The 15,727-nt window shown below is 62.8% G+C and overlaps 2 protein-coding genes across 2 annotated transcripts in view; both read left to right on the top strand.

Annotated features, from left to right (window-relative positions):
* The window catches only part of ABCA2 (ATP binding cassette subfamily A member 2), a gene marked incomplete at both ends in the record, with an annotated part of 33,209 nt that extends 23,314 nt beyond the window's left edge, over positions 1 to 9,895 (top strand). The window contains 22 exons of the mRNA XM_082492535.1: positions 634 to 852; positions 1,033 to 1,135; positions 1,509 to 1,837; positions 2,389 to 2,602; positions 2,779 to 2,884; positions 3,272 to 3,383; positions 3,810 to 3,870; positions 4,114 to 4,288; positions 4,374 to 4,489; positions 4,759 to 4,906; positions 5,144 to 5,267; positions 6,124 to 6,256; positions 6,450 to 6,567; positions 6,712 to 6,890; positions 7,209 to 7,350; positions 7,704 to 7,838; positions 8,053 to 8,156; positions 8,378 to 8,470; positions 8,740 to 8,842; positions 9,003 to 9,140; positions 9,402 to 9,608; positions 9,860 to 9,895. Of these exons, the coding sequence (XP_082348661.1) occupies positions 634 to 852; positions 1,033 to 1,135; positions 1,509 to 1,837; positions 2,389 to 2,602; positions 2,779 to 2,884; positions 3,272 to 3,383; positions 3,810 to 3,870; positions 4,114 to 4,288; positions 4,374 to 4,489; positions 4,759 to 4,906; positions 5,144 to 5,267; positions 6,124 to 6,256; positions 6,450 to 6,567; positions 6,712 to 6,890; positions 7,209 to 7,350; positions 7,704 to 7,838; positions 8,053 to 8,156; positions 8,378 to 8,470; positions 8,740 to 8,842; positions 9,003 to 9,140; positions 9,402 to 9,608; positions 9,860 to 9,895 (3,095 nt within the window). The remainder of the gene's footprint in view (positions 1 to 633; positions 853 to 1,032; positions 1,136 to 1,508; positions 1,838 to 2,388; positions 2,603 to 2,778; positions 2,885 to 3,271; positions 3,384 to 3,809; positions 3,871 to 4,113; positions 4,289 to 4,373; positions 4,490 to 4,758; positions 4,907 to 5,143; positions 5,268 to 6,123; positions 6,257 to 6,449; positions 6,568 to 6,711; positions 6,891 to 7,208; positions 7,351 to 7,703; positions 7,839 to 8,052; positions 8,157 to 8,377; positions 8,471 to 8,739; positions 8,843 to 9,002; positions 9,141 to 9,401; positions 9,609 to 9,859) is intronic.
* Positions 9,896 to 12,890: 2,995 nt separating this feature from the next.
* Positions 12,891 to 15,579, top strand: CLIC3 (chloride intracellular channel 3; the record flags this gene model as incomplete). Its single annotated transcript, XM_082492630.1, has 6 exons — positions 12,891 to 12,985; positions 13,798 to 13,907; positions 14,223 to 14,348; positions 14,470 to 14,576; positions 14,890 to 15,065; positions 15,418 to 15,579. Exons 1-6 carry the CDS (start codon positions 12,950 to 12,952, stop codon positions 15,577 to 15,579), a joined length of 717 nt encoding a protein of 238 aa, XP_082348756.1. The 5' UTR covers positions 12,891 to 12,949.
* Positions 15,580 to 15,727: the final 148 nt, after the last annotated feature.

Raw genomic sequence — 15,727 nt, 5'->3', positions numbered from 1 at the left:
CCAGCTGGTGGCTTTCCCCTCTGTACCCTGACTTGTGCTTGGGGCTCTCCCTGCCCGACTGCTGGGATTGCTGGAGGATGGAGGGTGCAGGCATGCGCCCGGAGGCTGCTGTTTTATTCACAAATCCTTTTTTTGGGTTATCCCGGTAGCTCTTGTGATTAATTCAGGGATGCGCCACCCTGCCTCCCCGGCCAGGCCTGCTCTGAGCATTGGGATTTGGATTGCAGGAGGCAGAGCTGAGACAGTCCTGCAGCAGAGCTGCCTGAGCCCCAGCCCCGCACCCGCTGCCTCGCTGGGCGCCCCCACCAATGTCCCATCCGCCTGTTCTGACTACGCTGACCTCTCACCAGCTGGGAGAACTAATGGGAAAATTGGGGAGGGTCTATCAAAAAGCATCAATTTAGCTTGTTTTTTAAAAACTCTTGTCTAAATTTCCTATTTTGGGCCAAGAGGAACACACCAGCCAGCTGCCTTGCTTCATGCTGCAGTGCTGCCATGGCTCAGTGGCCATCAGGGTTGGGTGCCACCCTGTCCCTCGGGGTGGCTGTGCCCAGCTTGGTGCCTGGCTCAGCTCCCTGGGGGCCAAGGTGATTGCGGCCATACTGGGGAGGTGACATCCTTCTCTCTTCCCAGAGCAAGAGGCGGAGGTGGAGGCAGAGGACCGCGACCTGGACGGGCAGGGGAGCTTCAAGCTGGAGGGCTCATGGTTGAAGCTGCGCCAGTTCCACGGGCTGATCGTCAAACGCTTCCACTGTGCCAAACGCAACACCAAGGCTCTCTTCTCGCAGATCCTCCTGCCTGCCTTCTTTGTCTGCGTGGCCATGACAGTGGCACTCTCTGTGCCCGAAATAGGTGCGTGCGAGCCACCCACCCTGTATGCTGGGTGCTATTGGTGGCCCTTTCTGTCTGCCCCAATGTGTCTAGTGGGGACACTGGCTGGGGGGAGGACGAGGATAAGGCTTGCAGGCACTTGGCCAGTCTGCCTGTGTGTGGTGGTGCGGGTGTGAGCAGGTTCTGTCCTTGTCCCCACAGGTGACCTGCCACCCCTCATCCTCTCACCATCACAGTACCACAACTACACCCAGCCCAAGGGCAACTTCATTCCTTATGCCAACGAGGAGCGGCGTGAGTACCGGTGAGAGTCTCCACTCGCTGGTGCCCAGTGTCCCGTGCCCCGTCCCCATCCCTGTCTCCATTCCTGGGCCTGTGATGGGAGGCAGCAGGGAGGGCAGCTCGCAGCGGGGCTGGACCCAGGGCCGGCTCAGGCTCGGAGCAGAAACTGGCCGGTGCCACGTCCCCTTGCAGAAAGCAGCCTCCATCCTTCCCAGGGTGTCTCTGGGAGAGGTGCCAGCCCTAATGCTGGCAGCTCAGCTCTGTGTGCCCGTTCAGTCATGCCTATTCAGCTGTAAGTGCCGAGGCCTTGGGGAAGTCCCAGCAGAAGATGGCCAAGGTGGTGAGACCCATGTCTCCTATTCCTTACTCCTCCTCACCTCCTCCTCTCCCTGCAGCATCAGGCTGTCTCCCGACGCCAGCCCCCAACAGCTGGTGAACACCTTCCACCTGCCCTCTGGCATAGGGGCCACCTGTGTACTCAAGACGGCCTTCAACAACACACTGGACCAGCCCATGCAGACCCTCAACCTCAACAGCAATGAGTCCAAGATGCTGGCGGCCAAGTACTTCGATGCCATGTGCATCGACTCCTTCACCCAGGGCCTGCCGCTCTCCAACTTTGTGCCGCCGCCTCCATCCCCAGCTCCCTCCGACTACCCCATCTCAATGGATGAGGACCTGTTCCGTGCCTGGAACTCCACAACCTTCTCCTCCACCATCAAAGGTATCACCTGCCCTCGGTGCTCGAGTGTATCTGGGCCTTGGATTCATCTCCAGGAGGGAGATGATATATGCCCCCTGTAGAAGCAGCTCCACGGACCCCTGGAAATGTTTTGCGTCGCCACAGCAGAGCATCGCATTACTGGGCTGAACTTCTGGCTTAGCACCAGTGCTGGCCATGGAGCAACTCTCCCCATTCAGCCCTGGCAGTGCCGGTGGAGCTCCCTGGGATGGTGACACCATCAAGAGCCCTGTGGCCAGCCTTGTGTCACCCTTGCTGGACCATGGTCCCTAGTCATTGCCTTCTCCAGCCACGCTCCATGTCCCCTCTCTGAACCGTTTCTGTCCCCCAAAGTTTTTCCCCACATCCGTCTCTTGGTCCCTCTCGGTCACTGAGACACAAAAGCCCTCTCACAGACCAGGCTCTGGCTGTAGGGCAGAGCAGCCCTCCCTGCCTGGCCGGGACCCCTCGGATCAGCCTCTTGCCCCCCACGTCGTTGCAGGCAGCCGAGGCAGGCAGGAGCCTGGCTGTAAGCTGCCCTCTCTGCTCCTCAGAGACCGTGACCTCGGCCCCTGCCCTGCCCCGCATCGTCCACGAGCCCATCAAGTGCACGTGCTCCATGCAGGGGACCGGCTTCTCCTGTCCCAGCGGCGTGGGGGGCCACCCCCCGCAGATGAAGGTGGTGACGGGGGACATCCTCGCAGACATCACAGGGCGCAACGTCTCTGAGTATCTGCTCTACACTTCGGACCGCTTCCGGCTGCACAGGCAAGAGGGGAGGTTGCGAGGGTCTGCCCTGTGCCGTGGAGCAGGGGTGGGGGCCTGGGGTCTTGGGGACACCTGCTCGGGGCACTGGTGGGAGCCAGGAGCATGTTTGAGCATGGCCGCGCTCCCGGAGGTGGGGGACAGCAGTCACAGCTTCTCAGTGGTGCCTTGGCTCACAGGTATGGGGCGCTCACCTTTGGCAACGTCCAGAAATCCATTCCAGCCTCCTTCGGGGCCAAGGCCCCTGCCACGGTGCGCAAGATCGCTGTCCGGAGAACGGCCCAGGTGGGACTGCGCTGCGCCCCGTGGCAGCTGGGTGGGAGCTGGGTGGGCAGTGGCAGCCATGGCACGGGTGGGGAGGAGAAGGGGGCAGGCAGTGCTGCCTGCATGGCAGGGACCCCTCACCCACAGCTCTGCAGCAGTGCTTTCAAATGAGGAATCTGGTGCGGCTCTCATGCCATGGGGCGCTTAGCAGCTTCCACCCCAGCAGGTCTGGCCCAGCATGGTCAGCAGTGGCCTGCCCTCCCCACAGCTGGGAGCACAGGGAGCCCGCCCTGTGGCTGTCCCATCCCATCCTGTGCCATCTCATCCTGTCCCATCCCTTCCTTCCAGTACATCTGCCATAGGCCCAGCAGTCTTGCTGCCTCCCATCACTCTTCTCTGTTCCTCCAGGTCTTCTACAACAACAAGGGCTACCACAGCATGCCCACCTACCTCAATGCTCTCAACAATGCCATCCTGCGAGCCAACTTGCCCAAGAGCAAAGGCAACCCTGCTGCCTATGGTGAGGACCTGGAGGTGTTTAAGGGCAGAAGCACATCAGGAACAGCTTTAGGGCATGGTCCAACCATGCTCTAAAGTGCAATGTGCCCCCTTGGACCAAGAAGGCTAGTGCCCAGTTGGAGCAGGGGGTCACACACCTTGGCTATGAAGTCCGGGCTAGGCAGATCTCTCTGGGGTCTGGACTGGAGCAGAACATCCCAAAGTGCTGCCTGAAGGCACCTAGGCTTGTGATGTGTCCGAGGACGCTCTGCCAGCTGGTGAAGGAGGGCTTGGCCTGGGGGTGCTCAGTTGCTTCAGACAGCTCTCCTCCTGCAGGGAGGAAATCTGTCCTCCTGCTCAGCACTAGGACCAGGCAGGCTGGGGGCAAGACTTTTCTGTCCTGAGCCACCTTTCACACTCCTGTGTTTGTTCTTGGACCTTTTTGCAGGCATCACAGTCACCAACCACCCCATGAACAAGACGAGCGCCAGCCTGTCCCTGGATTATCTGTAGGTCCAGGGAGTGTGTTGACAGAGGGTGGCCGTTGCGTGGAAGGGAGGGAGCTCCTCACCCCGGTTTGCAGGGCAATGCTGAGGCTTCTGCCCCACAGGCTGCGGGGGGGGACACTGGGTGGCTGTGATGTGGGGGTCCCTGTGCTGTGTCCTGCCCTGTGCACAGCAACTGTCCCAGGCCAGCACCTTGGGCAGCTGAGGGTGACAGGGCTCCTGCTCTCCTCCTTGCTTCCCATGCAGCCTGCAAGGCACAGACGTGGTGATTGCCATCTTCATCATCGTGGCCATGTCCTTTGTGCCAGCCAGCTTTGTGGTGTTCCTGGTGGCTGAAAAGGCCACCAAGGCCAAACACCTACAGTTCGTGAGTGGCTGCGACCCCGTCATCTACTGGTTGGCCAACTACGTGTGGGACATGGTGAGCAGGGCGCATGGCCCCACCAGCCAAGCCCCCAGGGCCAGGTGGGTGGGTGGACAATCACAGAAGTTTCTGTCTTCTCCAGCTGAACTACCTGGTGCCAGCCACGTGCTGCATCATCATCCTGTTCGTATTTGACCTCCCGGCATACACCTCTCCCACCAACTTCCCCGCCGTCCTCTCCCTCTTCCTGCTCTACGGGTACGTTGCTCAGAGGGGTGGTCAGGACGCACTGGTGGGTCCCCCCAATGCCCCGTCTGCACGGTGCCTGTGCGGGGAGGATCTGGCCTTGGGGCTGCCCATCTGGCTGATATTCTGCAGCTCCTGTAGCTGGTGGGCTGTGAGGGCTGGGGTGGGAGAGCCCAGGGAGGACGGGGGTGGGAGGTGGGTGATCCCAAGGCTCTATGGTTGGCACTGCCTGGTCCCTCTCCTGCCACGCTGACATGCACTCCTGCCACTCACCTTTCCAGATGGTCCATCACCCCCATCATGTACCCTGCCTCCTTCTGGTTCGAGGTGCCCAGCTCCGCCTATGTCTTCCTCATCGTCATCAACCTCTTCATTGGCATCACGGCCACTGTTGCCACGTTCCTGCTGCAGCTCTTTGAGCACGACAAGGTATGGGATTCACAGCTCTGCCTGGGTCCACCAGGAAGGGAGAAGCTACTACTGGGTGGTAGAACAGCTCAGGTTGGGAGGGACCTCAGGAGGTCTCTGCTCCAAACTCCTGCTCCCAGCAGGGTCAGCTATGAGACCTGACTGGGCTGTATCTTGGTGGGGATCCTGATCCTACCATGTATTCACAGTCCTCAGGGGTGTTGCTGATGGTTGTGTCCTCTCTGCCCATCCCCACAGGATCTGAAGGTGGTCAATAGCTACCTGAAGAGCTGCTTCCTTGTATTCCCTAACTACAACCTGGGCCATGGCTTGATGGAGATGGCCTACAATGAGTACATCAACGAATACTATGCCAAGATTGGTATGGCCTCTTGTTCCCTCCCTCCCCCGCTCCAGGGCATGTGAGGCCTGGGGGGGACCATGGTGCTGGCACATCCCCTCTGCCTACCCTGTGTGGCTTCCTGAGAGCCAGGGCAACCTGGAGCAAAAAGCTAGGGGACATGAACTAGACTGGGGTGCAGGAAGAGACAGGTTTGAGGGTCATCCGTGGTGTGGTGCCAGTGATGCTGAAAACGGTTCCTTGGGCTATCCCAAATAGCAGCCCTACAGGGAGAGGAGATTGTGAGCCCTGGCAGAGTTGTGTGTTTCTGCTGCTGTTGTCCACTGCCCGTGGCGGGGCCACGGTGGAGCCATGGTGGAGCCATGAGGGGGCTGTGGTGGGCCATGGGGGGGCCATGCTGTGATATGAAGGAGGAGGACTGCAAGGGCTCTTTCCTTCCAGACGTGGTCTCTTGCTTGCAGGGCTGCGCTGCCCAGCCAAAATGAGCCTTTTGCTACTCGCAGCTTCAGTTTGGCCTCAAAAAGCTCTTGCTGCTCTCTGCTTCTCAAAAGCAGCTTCCATATATAACCCAAGTGCTGCTGGCATCATGAGGGGCAATTTTGGGGCTGGATCTGAGAAGTCCATCCAATACCCACTCTCAGTTGGGTTGATTCATCCTACTGAGGTTGAAAAGCTGTAAGATGATTTCAGTAGCAGACGCACTGTGAATGTAAAGCCTTGTTGTGACCGGCCCTGGTGCCAGCAGCACCAACCAGCCCAGGCAGCTGCAGCAGGGGAGCAGGGGAGTGTCATTGTCACAGGCCAGCTCAAGATGTACGACCGGGTTGTCCCCATGGGAAGGCATCCCCAGCTGCTCTCTCCTCTTTCTCCCACTCAGGGCAGTTTGATAAAATGAAATCGCCTTTCGAATGGGACATCGTGACGCGGGGGCTCGTTGCCATGACAATTGAAGGCTTTGTTGGCTTCTTCATCACCATCATGTGCCAGTACAACTTCTTCCGGAAGCCCCAGTGAGTGCGGCTGGGGAGCGTGGGACAGGCTAGGGGGCATTGGCTGTGGGGAAAAGCTTTGCCATCAGGACCCCTTAGCTTAGGGCTGCCCCTCTGGTGGGTGCGAGCTGCGGAGCTGCCCATCCCTGGCAGGGATGCGGGCAGGTGACTCCTGTGCCTTCATCCTCACCCTGCCCTGTGCTCCCTCTGGCAGGCGACTGCCCGTGTCCACCAAACCCATCGAGGATGACATCGATGTGGCCAACGAGCGGCACCGTGTCTTGCGTGGCGACGCTGACAATGACATGCTGAAGATTGAAAACCTCACCAAGGTGCAGCAGCAGGGTGGCAGCAGTTGGGGGTTGTGCCGTGGCTGCAAGGAGACACCTCGGAGCCGTGCCATCCGAGGGACGAAGGTTGGGGCTGGGGTCCAGGCACCTTCCAGCGGGCTGAGCCCCCATCCCCTGCCCCACCAGGTGTACAAGTCCCGCAAGATCGGGCGCATCCTGGCTGTGGACCGGCTGTGCGTGGGTGTGCGGCCTGGGGAGTGCTTCGGGCTGCTGGGTGTCAACGGTGCGGGCAAGACGACCACCTTCAAGATGCTGACAGGGGACGAGAGCACCACGGGTGGAGAGGCCTTCGTTAATGGGCACAGGTTGGGGGCCACGGGCTGGGTGGAAGGTGGGGACTGCCTGCTGTCCTGGGGGTGGGACAGACTCTACTTGGGGGTCTCCCAGCATGAAGCAGGGTGAGTCTGCCCATGTGGCTCCATGGGACTCTGCAGCCCTGTGTCCTGCTGAGTTGACCATCATCTGGGGGCTGGCAAGTGACACCGGCTGTTAGCCAAGGCTGCCCATGTGCATTACCTAGTAAAAGATGCTCCAGTATAAAGGCGTGTGAAGGGGGGCTGAGCAACAGGGTGCTCCTGAAAAGCATTTCCTTCTCCCCACGGCCCCTCCATCCTCTCCTGCAGCATCCTGAAGGAGCTCCTGCAGGTCCAGCAAAGCTTGGGCTACTGCCCCCAGTTTGACGCACTCTTCGATGAACTGACGGCCCAGGAGCACTTGGAGCTCTACACCCGCCTGCGTGGCATCCCCTGGAAGGACGAGGAGCGGGTAGGGCTGCGGGCAGGTGATTGCCAGCACCCAAAGGCTGGCACTGTGCCTCGGGAACGACATATCATTGGGCAGCAGTGGGGACTGAGCCGGTGCCGCTGCCCTCACAGCAGTGCCACCCCAGTGGTGTGCCCACATGGGATGTTGGGACGGGGCACATACGCTCACAGGCCCCCACTGACCCTCATGGCCATGCCAGGGACTGCTGTGGGGCTCCGCTTACTGGCACATTGCCATTGCTTGTGGTCCCCTTGGCAGCCAGCCCATACCACAGAGCCCAACCACTTGCCCGCTGCTGGCTCTGCCAGCCCCATGGCCTTGGCAGGGTGACAGCAGCCCCCCACGCCTTGCAGGTGGTCAAGTGGGCACTGAAGAAGCTGGAGCTGACCAAGTACGCCGACAAACCCGCCAGCACCTACAGTGGAGGCAACAAGAGGAAGCTGTCCACAGCCATCGCCCTGATCGGATACCCGGCCTTCATCTTCCTGGTGCGCCCTGGGCTCCAGCACCCTGCCCACGGGGTCCTCCTCCCACCCACCGTGTCCCTGGGGCTGGCACTGGGCTAGGGTAGAGAAATGACCCTGGCTGGGAGCTGCCTGCACCTGGGTCCGCCTCCAGTGTCCTGGGGTGTGGAATGGTGAGAAGGGGGTGGCAGGGTCTTCCTGGGGTCTGACGTGTCTGAGGGTGCTGTCTGTCCTGCAGGATGAGCCCACTACAGGGATGGACCCCAAGGCAAGGCGCTTCCTCTGGAACCTCATCCTGGATGTTATCAAAACGGGTCGCTCCGTGGTGCTCACGTCCCACAGGTCCGGGGGAGACTTCTGGCTGCACGTGTGATGCCTCTGGGCATGTGGGGTGCTGCATGGGTGGGAGGGGGCTCTTTAGTCCCCAGACGATGGCATTTGGCAGGGACACGGAGAGCAGAGGGAACCCAGGACACCCTCTGTTGCCTTCTCCCATCCCTGGTGGTGAGGCCATGGCACTGTCCCCCCGTGCCTCCCTGCTAAAGCCTGCCCTGTCTCCCCAGCATGGAGGAGTGCGAGGCACTCTGCACCCGCCTGGCCATCATGGTGAATGGGCGGCTCAAGTGTCTTGGCAGCATCCAGCACCTGAAGAACCGGTAAGAGCCCAGTGGGGATCCAGCACCCCATGTGCGCTGCAGGGTGGGAGGGAGCTGGACCCCCCATGGCAGGGTGATGGCATGGCACCCACAGCAAGGTGTCAGCTCTTAGTGTGGGTGCCGCTTTGGAGGGTGGGCAGGGACGGGCTCACTCGGGTGGGTGAAGCGGTTGCCAGAGAACATTGTCCCATTCCATGGGGTCAGTCCTTCCCTGCAGAGGTGCAGGGCGGGGGGGACAGGTCCTCATGGGTTCCTTTGTCCCCACGCAGGTTTGGCGATGGCTACATGATCACAGTGCGCACCAAGTCCAGCCTCAATGTCAAGGAGGTGGTGAGGTTCTTCAACCGCAACTTCCCCGAGGCCGTCCTCAAGGTGAGCTCCCAGCGCTGCTGGTGGCATCCTCTGCCAGCCCCTGCGTCACAGTGCAAGCAGCCTTCATTCCCCCAAGGGACAGCTCTGTGGGACCCCCTGCAGGGTGAGAGGAGGGGGTCAGGGAGTGAGGGCTTGGGTGTCACCTCCATGTCCCCTGCAGGAGCGGCACCACACAAAAGCTCAGTACCAGCTGAAATCGGACCAGATCTCGCTGGCACAGGTCTTCAGCAAGATGGAGCAGGTGGTGGATGTGCTGGGCATCGAAGACTACTCCGTCAGCCAGACCACGCTGGACAACGTGAGACTGGGAACAGCATGGGTGGCTGGGTGCTTGTCCCCAAGTAGGGTGGCCATACTCGGAGGGGTGGCTGTGACGAAGTGCCTGGCAGAAACCACCTTTGGCACACGACTGGAGCTAGGTGGGGGGCTCGGTGGTGGCCACAGCCTGGTGGGATGTGCTGGGGCCTGTCTCCAGTGGCACAGATGGCAGGCGAGGAGTGGCCAGGGGGTGGAGGTGCTTGAGGGGGTCCCTTGCAGCCTCCTGCCCATTTCGCCACAGGTGTTTGTGAATTTTGCCAAGAAGCAAAGTGACAACCTGGAACAGCAGGAGACCAGCCCCAGCTGTGCCCTGCAGTCACCCCTGGAGCGTGTGCTGAGCCTCCTGCGTCCCCGGGCTGCCCCCACGGAGCTGCGGGCCCTCGTGGTGGAGGAGCAGGAGGACCTGGAGACCGATGACGAAGGCCTCATCAGCTTCGAGGAGGAGAGGGTGAGAGGGTGTCCCTGAATCTGGGTGTCCCTGGTCCCAGCTGTGTCCTTGCCATGGGGCACCAGGGCTGGGTGCCACAGCACTGGGTCTCATCCAGGGAAGGGGACACGGTGGGACCAGAGGGGGCTCTCTGGGGAAGGCTGCTCTCCACCCCAGGCTGGATCCTGGCCCCAGCAGCACTGGGTGTGCTGGGCAGAGCGGGCAGCCCCTGCCCTGCCCAGCCCCTGAGTCCTGCCTGTCTCTGCCCACAGGCTCAGCTCTCGTTCAACACGGACACGCTGTGCTGAGACCCCATGGGCAGCCATGTCGCCTGGCTGTGAAGCCACCGAACCCTTTTGGCCTCTCCTCTCCCTTCGCCCCGTCGAGCGGAGCTGCCGCAGCTGGAGGCGCATGCCAAGGAGGACACGACGGGTGCGGCGCCGGCCTGGACGGTTCCCATGAGCCACTGCCCACTGGATGGCCTTTGTCCCCTTCAACTCCAGGGCAGTGCCGCTGCGTGGTACCGGGGACCACTGTCCTGGGCTGGCTTGTCCAGCCAGCGCGTGCCAACGGACAGAGACTGTGAAGAGAAGGATGTGGCTTGGTGCCAGTGTCGCCGGCCCTGCACGCTTTGTGGTGGGGATGAGGCCTGTGAGTGGTGCCTTTGGTTGGACACCCATGTTCTACCCACCCTGGGGACCCCTGGCTGTGGGGACCCTCTGCCCCCTCCCCGGGCACTGGCACCACCCCAGGCCTGGCGCTGGCAGGGCCGGAGGAAGGACGGCTGCTTTCGCCTTGTTCCCATACCCCTGGCTTGGCGCTTGCCCCTGGCACTGTGGGGGGAGCAGAGGTCTGGCACCGCGGGGGCAGGAGCTCTGGTGCTTCACCCACAATTGGTTTCTGTCACCGATGACCTCCAGTCTGCCTGAGATGGGGTCCTGGGCCTCTCTGGTGCGTCCTGCCTGCCCCCGCTGCTGCCAGCCGGGGGGTCCGGCTACCCTGGCCCTGCCACGCTGGGCACTTGGCACCAGGCAGCGGCGCCACTGTAGAGGGGCACGCGGTGGGGCAGAGGGCTATTTCACAGGGTATTTCACACGCTGGCACCAGCTGTTTCTCCCCTCTGCCCGCAACCACGTCCCTCCTCCCAGACCCCCTCACCCTGCCTCCTGCCTGCTCTCACCGCCCACTTTCCCCACCATAGGGCATTGCTGCAGCTGTGCCACCTTTCCGCCATGTCCCCCTGCTTGTCCCCCTTGCCCTGGCACTCATTGCTCAGCGTGCGGCCCTGCACAGGAGCTGCCTGCACTCTTATTGTTGGGTTACTGGTGGTACTGGACGAGGGGTTGCTGCACCCCAGGATGGCTTTTTAAGCTGGCAGTGGGGTGACATTGAGGTACGAGGACAAGACAGCCCAGCTGAGCACCGGTGCAACCCGGCAGTGGTGCCCAGCGTGGTGGGGAGGGCAGGATGGACCGTGGCAATGGGGCCAGCAGCATCACTAGGGCTGGCAGTGTCACCAGGACCAGCAATGTCACCAGGGGCTGGCAGCGTCACTAGAGCTGACAGCAGGCACCCCCTCGGCCAGCAGTGCCCCTCCTTTCTGCAGAGGGTCCTGCCACCTTGTCACCATGGGGGGCTGTGCCCAGAGGCAGCGTGACAGCAGGGCCCGTTGACACCAACTCCGATCACCCACTCTGTGGGTGCCCCAGGCTTTCGCAGCACCTCGGGGTGGCTGTGCACGGTCCTCCCTCCTTCCCGGAGAGTGCCCAGGGCCAGGCTGCCCATGTGTGTCCCCACTGCCCCTTCTGCCTCCCTGGCATAGGCTGGGCTAGAGGCCCTGGGCTAGATCCTGCCCGTCAGCAAGTGGGCAGCACTGGGCACCCCAGCTTGCTGCCATGGGGCAGCACAGTGCGTGGGGAGGCGGATTGGGGCCAGCCTTAGCCCCACTCGAGGACACAGGAGCAGGGACAGTCCCAGGTGGCAGCTGAACCTCCACTGTCCCCATGCCCCCTGGTCTCGCCAGTCCTGTATGCCACCTGCTATAGATTGTGATACAATATACAGTATTTTCAGTAGGGGAAAAATTGGGGGGAGATAAGCTCTATTTTCAGATTTTTCAGACCATATTTTTTTTAATGGCATACTGGAAACTGGCTGGTCTTGGGGTGGGATGGATGGCACGGGTGGGCAGCTCCCACCCAGGGTGCCCCCTGCTCCCTTGCTGGGCATGCTCTGGGGGACAAGGTGGGCGCTGGGGGGACAAGCCAGCTCAGGGTTAGCCCTTTGCCACCAGGGAGAGAGGGGAGGATGGCACCCTTGGTGCACCCCAGGGTGGGCATGGTGACCTGCTCTGTGCCCTGGCCAGGGCTTTGTCCTCACCCTGCACCCACTCAGCTGCCCTGGGCACCCCGGGCACAGAGCCCCCCCACCCCCAGCCCTCCCATCTGCAGAGCTTCCCCCACCCGCTGCCATGCCACCATCCCTGTGCCCCATGGCTTTCAATGGTCAATGGATATGCTTGTGTGCCCACACAGCCTAGGTGGCCACGGTGGCCTCCCTGCCCTGGGCTTGGGGCTGCCCAGGCGCAAACTGCTGGGGGCACCCTGAGGGTGGCAGCAAGGTGGGAGTGGGAGGGCATCGCCCCCGGGGCAGGGGTGGCCGCTGCCTTAACATGATTTGCTTTGTTGAGTTTGGCCCCGCTTCTCCCATCCCCTCCCTCTGCACGTCCTTGGCCACCAGCTGCGGGCACAGCGCTGGTGCCACGCACAGCCCCAGGCATGGGGCACCCCAAGGGGTGGGGACACCTTGGAGGAGCCTGTACATTGCTAGCAAAAGAAAAAAAAAAAAAAGATGAAATGTGAAAAAATAAAAATGATCGTTTTAAATAAAAAATAGTAACTGGAGCCAGCGAGGCTGCATGGTTGCTGGTGGGAGGGAGTGCCAGGGCTGGGTGCCTGGGGAGGGAGGGACCAGGCTGGGCAAGGGCTGAGGAAGGGGTTCACCGGGGTGCCCCGGGGTGGGAGGGCAGGAGCCTGCACGGGCAAAGGGAGCTGGGCACAACACAGGGCTGTACGCAGCACTTGGCATCTTCCAGGGTGGGCGGTGGGGCTGGCTGGGGACACGAAGCCTCCCCAGGGCGCAGGCAGCGCAGGCAGGAGCTGTCACAGCTGGCGATGCTGCCAGGCACCCAGGCTGGCAGCAGCAGCGGTGGCCGGGGCCCCACGGCAGGGCGTCCCCGGCTGTGCCGTGGGGCCAGGCGTGGGTGGGAGCGGGTGCACCCCAGGGAGGAATGTGGGCTGGGAGGGGCCGCGGCTCCGGCACTCGCACCACAGCCACCACTCCGCCAGCAGCCGCCACACAGCATGGCCGAGAAACCCCAAATCCAGCTCTTTGTCAAGGTGAGGGGGGTCATGGGGGCCTGGGATGCCCAGGCTGGTGGGCACCTCTGGGTGACACCCCGGCATTGCCGGGCTGGGGTGGCCCAGTTGCCCCTGCCCAGCGCAGTGCCCAGACGAGGGGCCCTGGGCAGGCAGTGGGCAGCTCGGGGCTCTTCTCCGGGGCACAGCATGCTGCTGCCTGCCCTGCAGGCATGGGGGTGCTGCGGGTGCTCAACCTGGGGTGTCCCCTCAAACCAGGGCCCCCTGCCTAGCAGCCCAGCCACCGGCAGCATCTGCCTGCCTGCATCTGCCGGGCCCTTCCCCGGCACCGCCCGGCCAGGGCAGTTTGTCCGGCTGTTCAGGGCAGGAGAGGGCCCGCCTGGGATCTTGCCTGGGGGTGACAGGGCCACCAGCATCGCCACTGCCTTCCACTGGCACAGTCCATGCCGCGCTGGGCTGTCCCCTGCCACAACCACCACAGTGGTGCCACCGCCATCGCTGCCCACAAGCCCCGTCCTCCTCAGCACTGCAGGGCTGGGGCACCCTGGGGTGCCATGGCCAGCGCCCGCTGTGCCACGCAGGCTGCTGGGCTGGGGCGCGGAGGCCCCGGGAGCAGGCGGGGGCTGGGGGCTGGCACCCTGCCTGGTATAGCGGGTGCCACAGGCCACCAGCACTTCTCACCGGCCTGTGGCCAGCTGGGGCTTGGCCAGGGAGAGGTGAAATGCACCCTGCCACCCTCACCCTGCACCCACCAGGGGTGCCTGGCCAGTGCTGCCCCCACTGTGGCCATGCTGGGGCGAAGGGGTAGCTGAGCTCTCCCTCTCTGCCTGCAGGCAAGCGAGGATGGGGAGAGCGTGGGCCACTGCCCCTTCTGCCAGCGACTCTTCATGGTGCTGCTGCTCAAAGGGGTGCCCTTCACCCTCACCACCGTGGATGTGAAGAGGTGAGTGGTGCCTCCATCCCAAGGAGGGCACACTGATGGGGGGTAGTGGGTCCCCAACACGTTGGACAGGGGCGTGGAGGGTGGGTACTGTGGGATGCACGGAGCCTGTTGTACTCCCCCAGCTGCCCACTGCTGCCTGAGGGACGTTGGTGGGCATTTTCCAAGGCAGAGCTGCCATGGGCACACACTGAGGCAGGAGCAGCCTGGGGGTACCCCCTCATCCCTTTGCCCAGGACACACACACACACACATGTGCAGTCCCCTGCAGAGCCCTGGGCACTGCCAGCCATCAGCATCCGTCTCCATCTCCCACAGGGCACCAGATGTGCTGAAGGACTTCGCGCCGGGTGCCCAGCTGCCTGTTTTGCTCTACAACAACGAGCCCAAGACTGACACTGTCACCATCGAGGACTTCCTGGAGGACAAGCTGGGCCCCCCCATGTCAGTGGCTGGCACTGCCCTGAGAGAGGGCAAGGGGCCAAAGAGAGGCAGGACAGGCTAAGGCGAGGAGGTGTGGGGCCAGCCCCTGCCTCCTTCCTGAGCCGTGCCCATGTCCCTGCAGGTTCCCCAGCCTGGTCCCACAGTACAGGGAGTCAAGCCTGGCCGGGAATGACATCTTCCACAAGTTCTCCACCTTCATCAAGAACCCAGTGCCTGCCCAGGATGAGGGTGAGGACCTGGGCGGGGGGGGGGGGGGGGGGGGGGGGATGACATCCCATGCAACGTCTCAGGTGTCATCATCCCAAAGTCAGGTCAGGTTACCCTGACCCTTCCCAGCCCTCCCCTGCCCCAGGCCCCCTGCCCCCCAGCTCAGCGTGGCCCTGCCAGGGCTCCCTTGGGAGGGCCGGGGCAGGTACCAGCCTGGGCAAGGCAGGGAGAGCGTGGGCAGGCACTGCCTGGGCACAGGGACGGGCTGGCAGGAGGCCACAGCAGAGCTGCAGGGCCATGCCCTGACCCAGCGGTGCTGCCGCCCTCCCCGCAGCACTGCAGCGGAGCCTGCTGCGGGCCCTGCTGAAGCTCGACGAGTACCTGAGTGCCCCACTGGAGTACGAGCTGGACCACGACCCCCACCTCCGGGCCTCCCGGCGCCGCTTCCTCGACGGGGACCAGCTCACGTTAGCTGACTGCAACCTACTGCCCAAGCTCAACATCGTTCAGGTGAGCAGGGGCATCCCAGTGCTGTGCCCTTCCCCTTGTGATTTTCGTTTCTCGATGCCGCCGGCCCTATACTCCCACCTCCCCCTGGGTGACTGCAGCAACCCCCCACTCCTTTGCCAACCCCTTTATCACCCTGGTGCCCCCCTGGCACGCCCCTCCCCATGCCCCCTGCCCAGCATGGTGCCTTCCCACAGATGTCACTCTTGTGCAGTGCCAGGCATGTCTCCTGGCCCTCTGCCACCCTTCCTGGCTGGCTCCTGCCCATCAATGCCACCACCTGGCCACGGGGCCCACCTTGGCAGACCACAGGCTCACGGGGCTGGGCAAGGGCTCACCCCGTTTCTGCCCGCAGGTCGTGTGCCAGCATTACCGCCGTTTCGGGATCCCCAAGGACCTGCGGGGTGTGTGGCGGTACCTCAACAGCGCCAGCGAAACCAAGGAGTTCAAATACACCTGCCCCAACAGCGAGGAGATCATACAAGCCTATCGCTCTGTGGTCCGGTTGCCGCAGTGAGCCGGGCAAATGCCCAGGTGGGCGCAAGGCCAGGGTCGGGCAGCAGGCCAGTGCCCACCCCAGTGCTGCCGCAACCACCACAGTCCTGCCTGCATGCACTCAGGAGGGCAGAGAACATGAGCACGGTCCCCGGCACCCAAATTTCCCC

The sequence above is a fragment of the Vanellus vanellus genome, assembly GCF_965231255.1.
Source record: "Vanellus vanellus genome assembly, chromosome: 18".
NCBI classification, from domain to species: domain Eukaryota; kingdom Metazoa; phylum Chordata; class Aves; order Charadriiformes; family Charadriidae; genus Vanellus; species Vanellus vanellus.
Note: the sequence above shows the minus strand (reverse complement) of the source record. Positions and strands in the feature narration are given on the sequence as shown.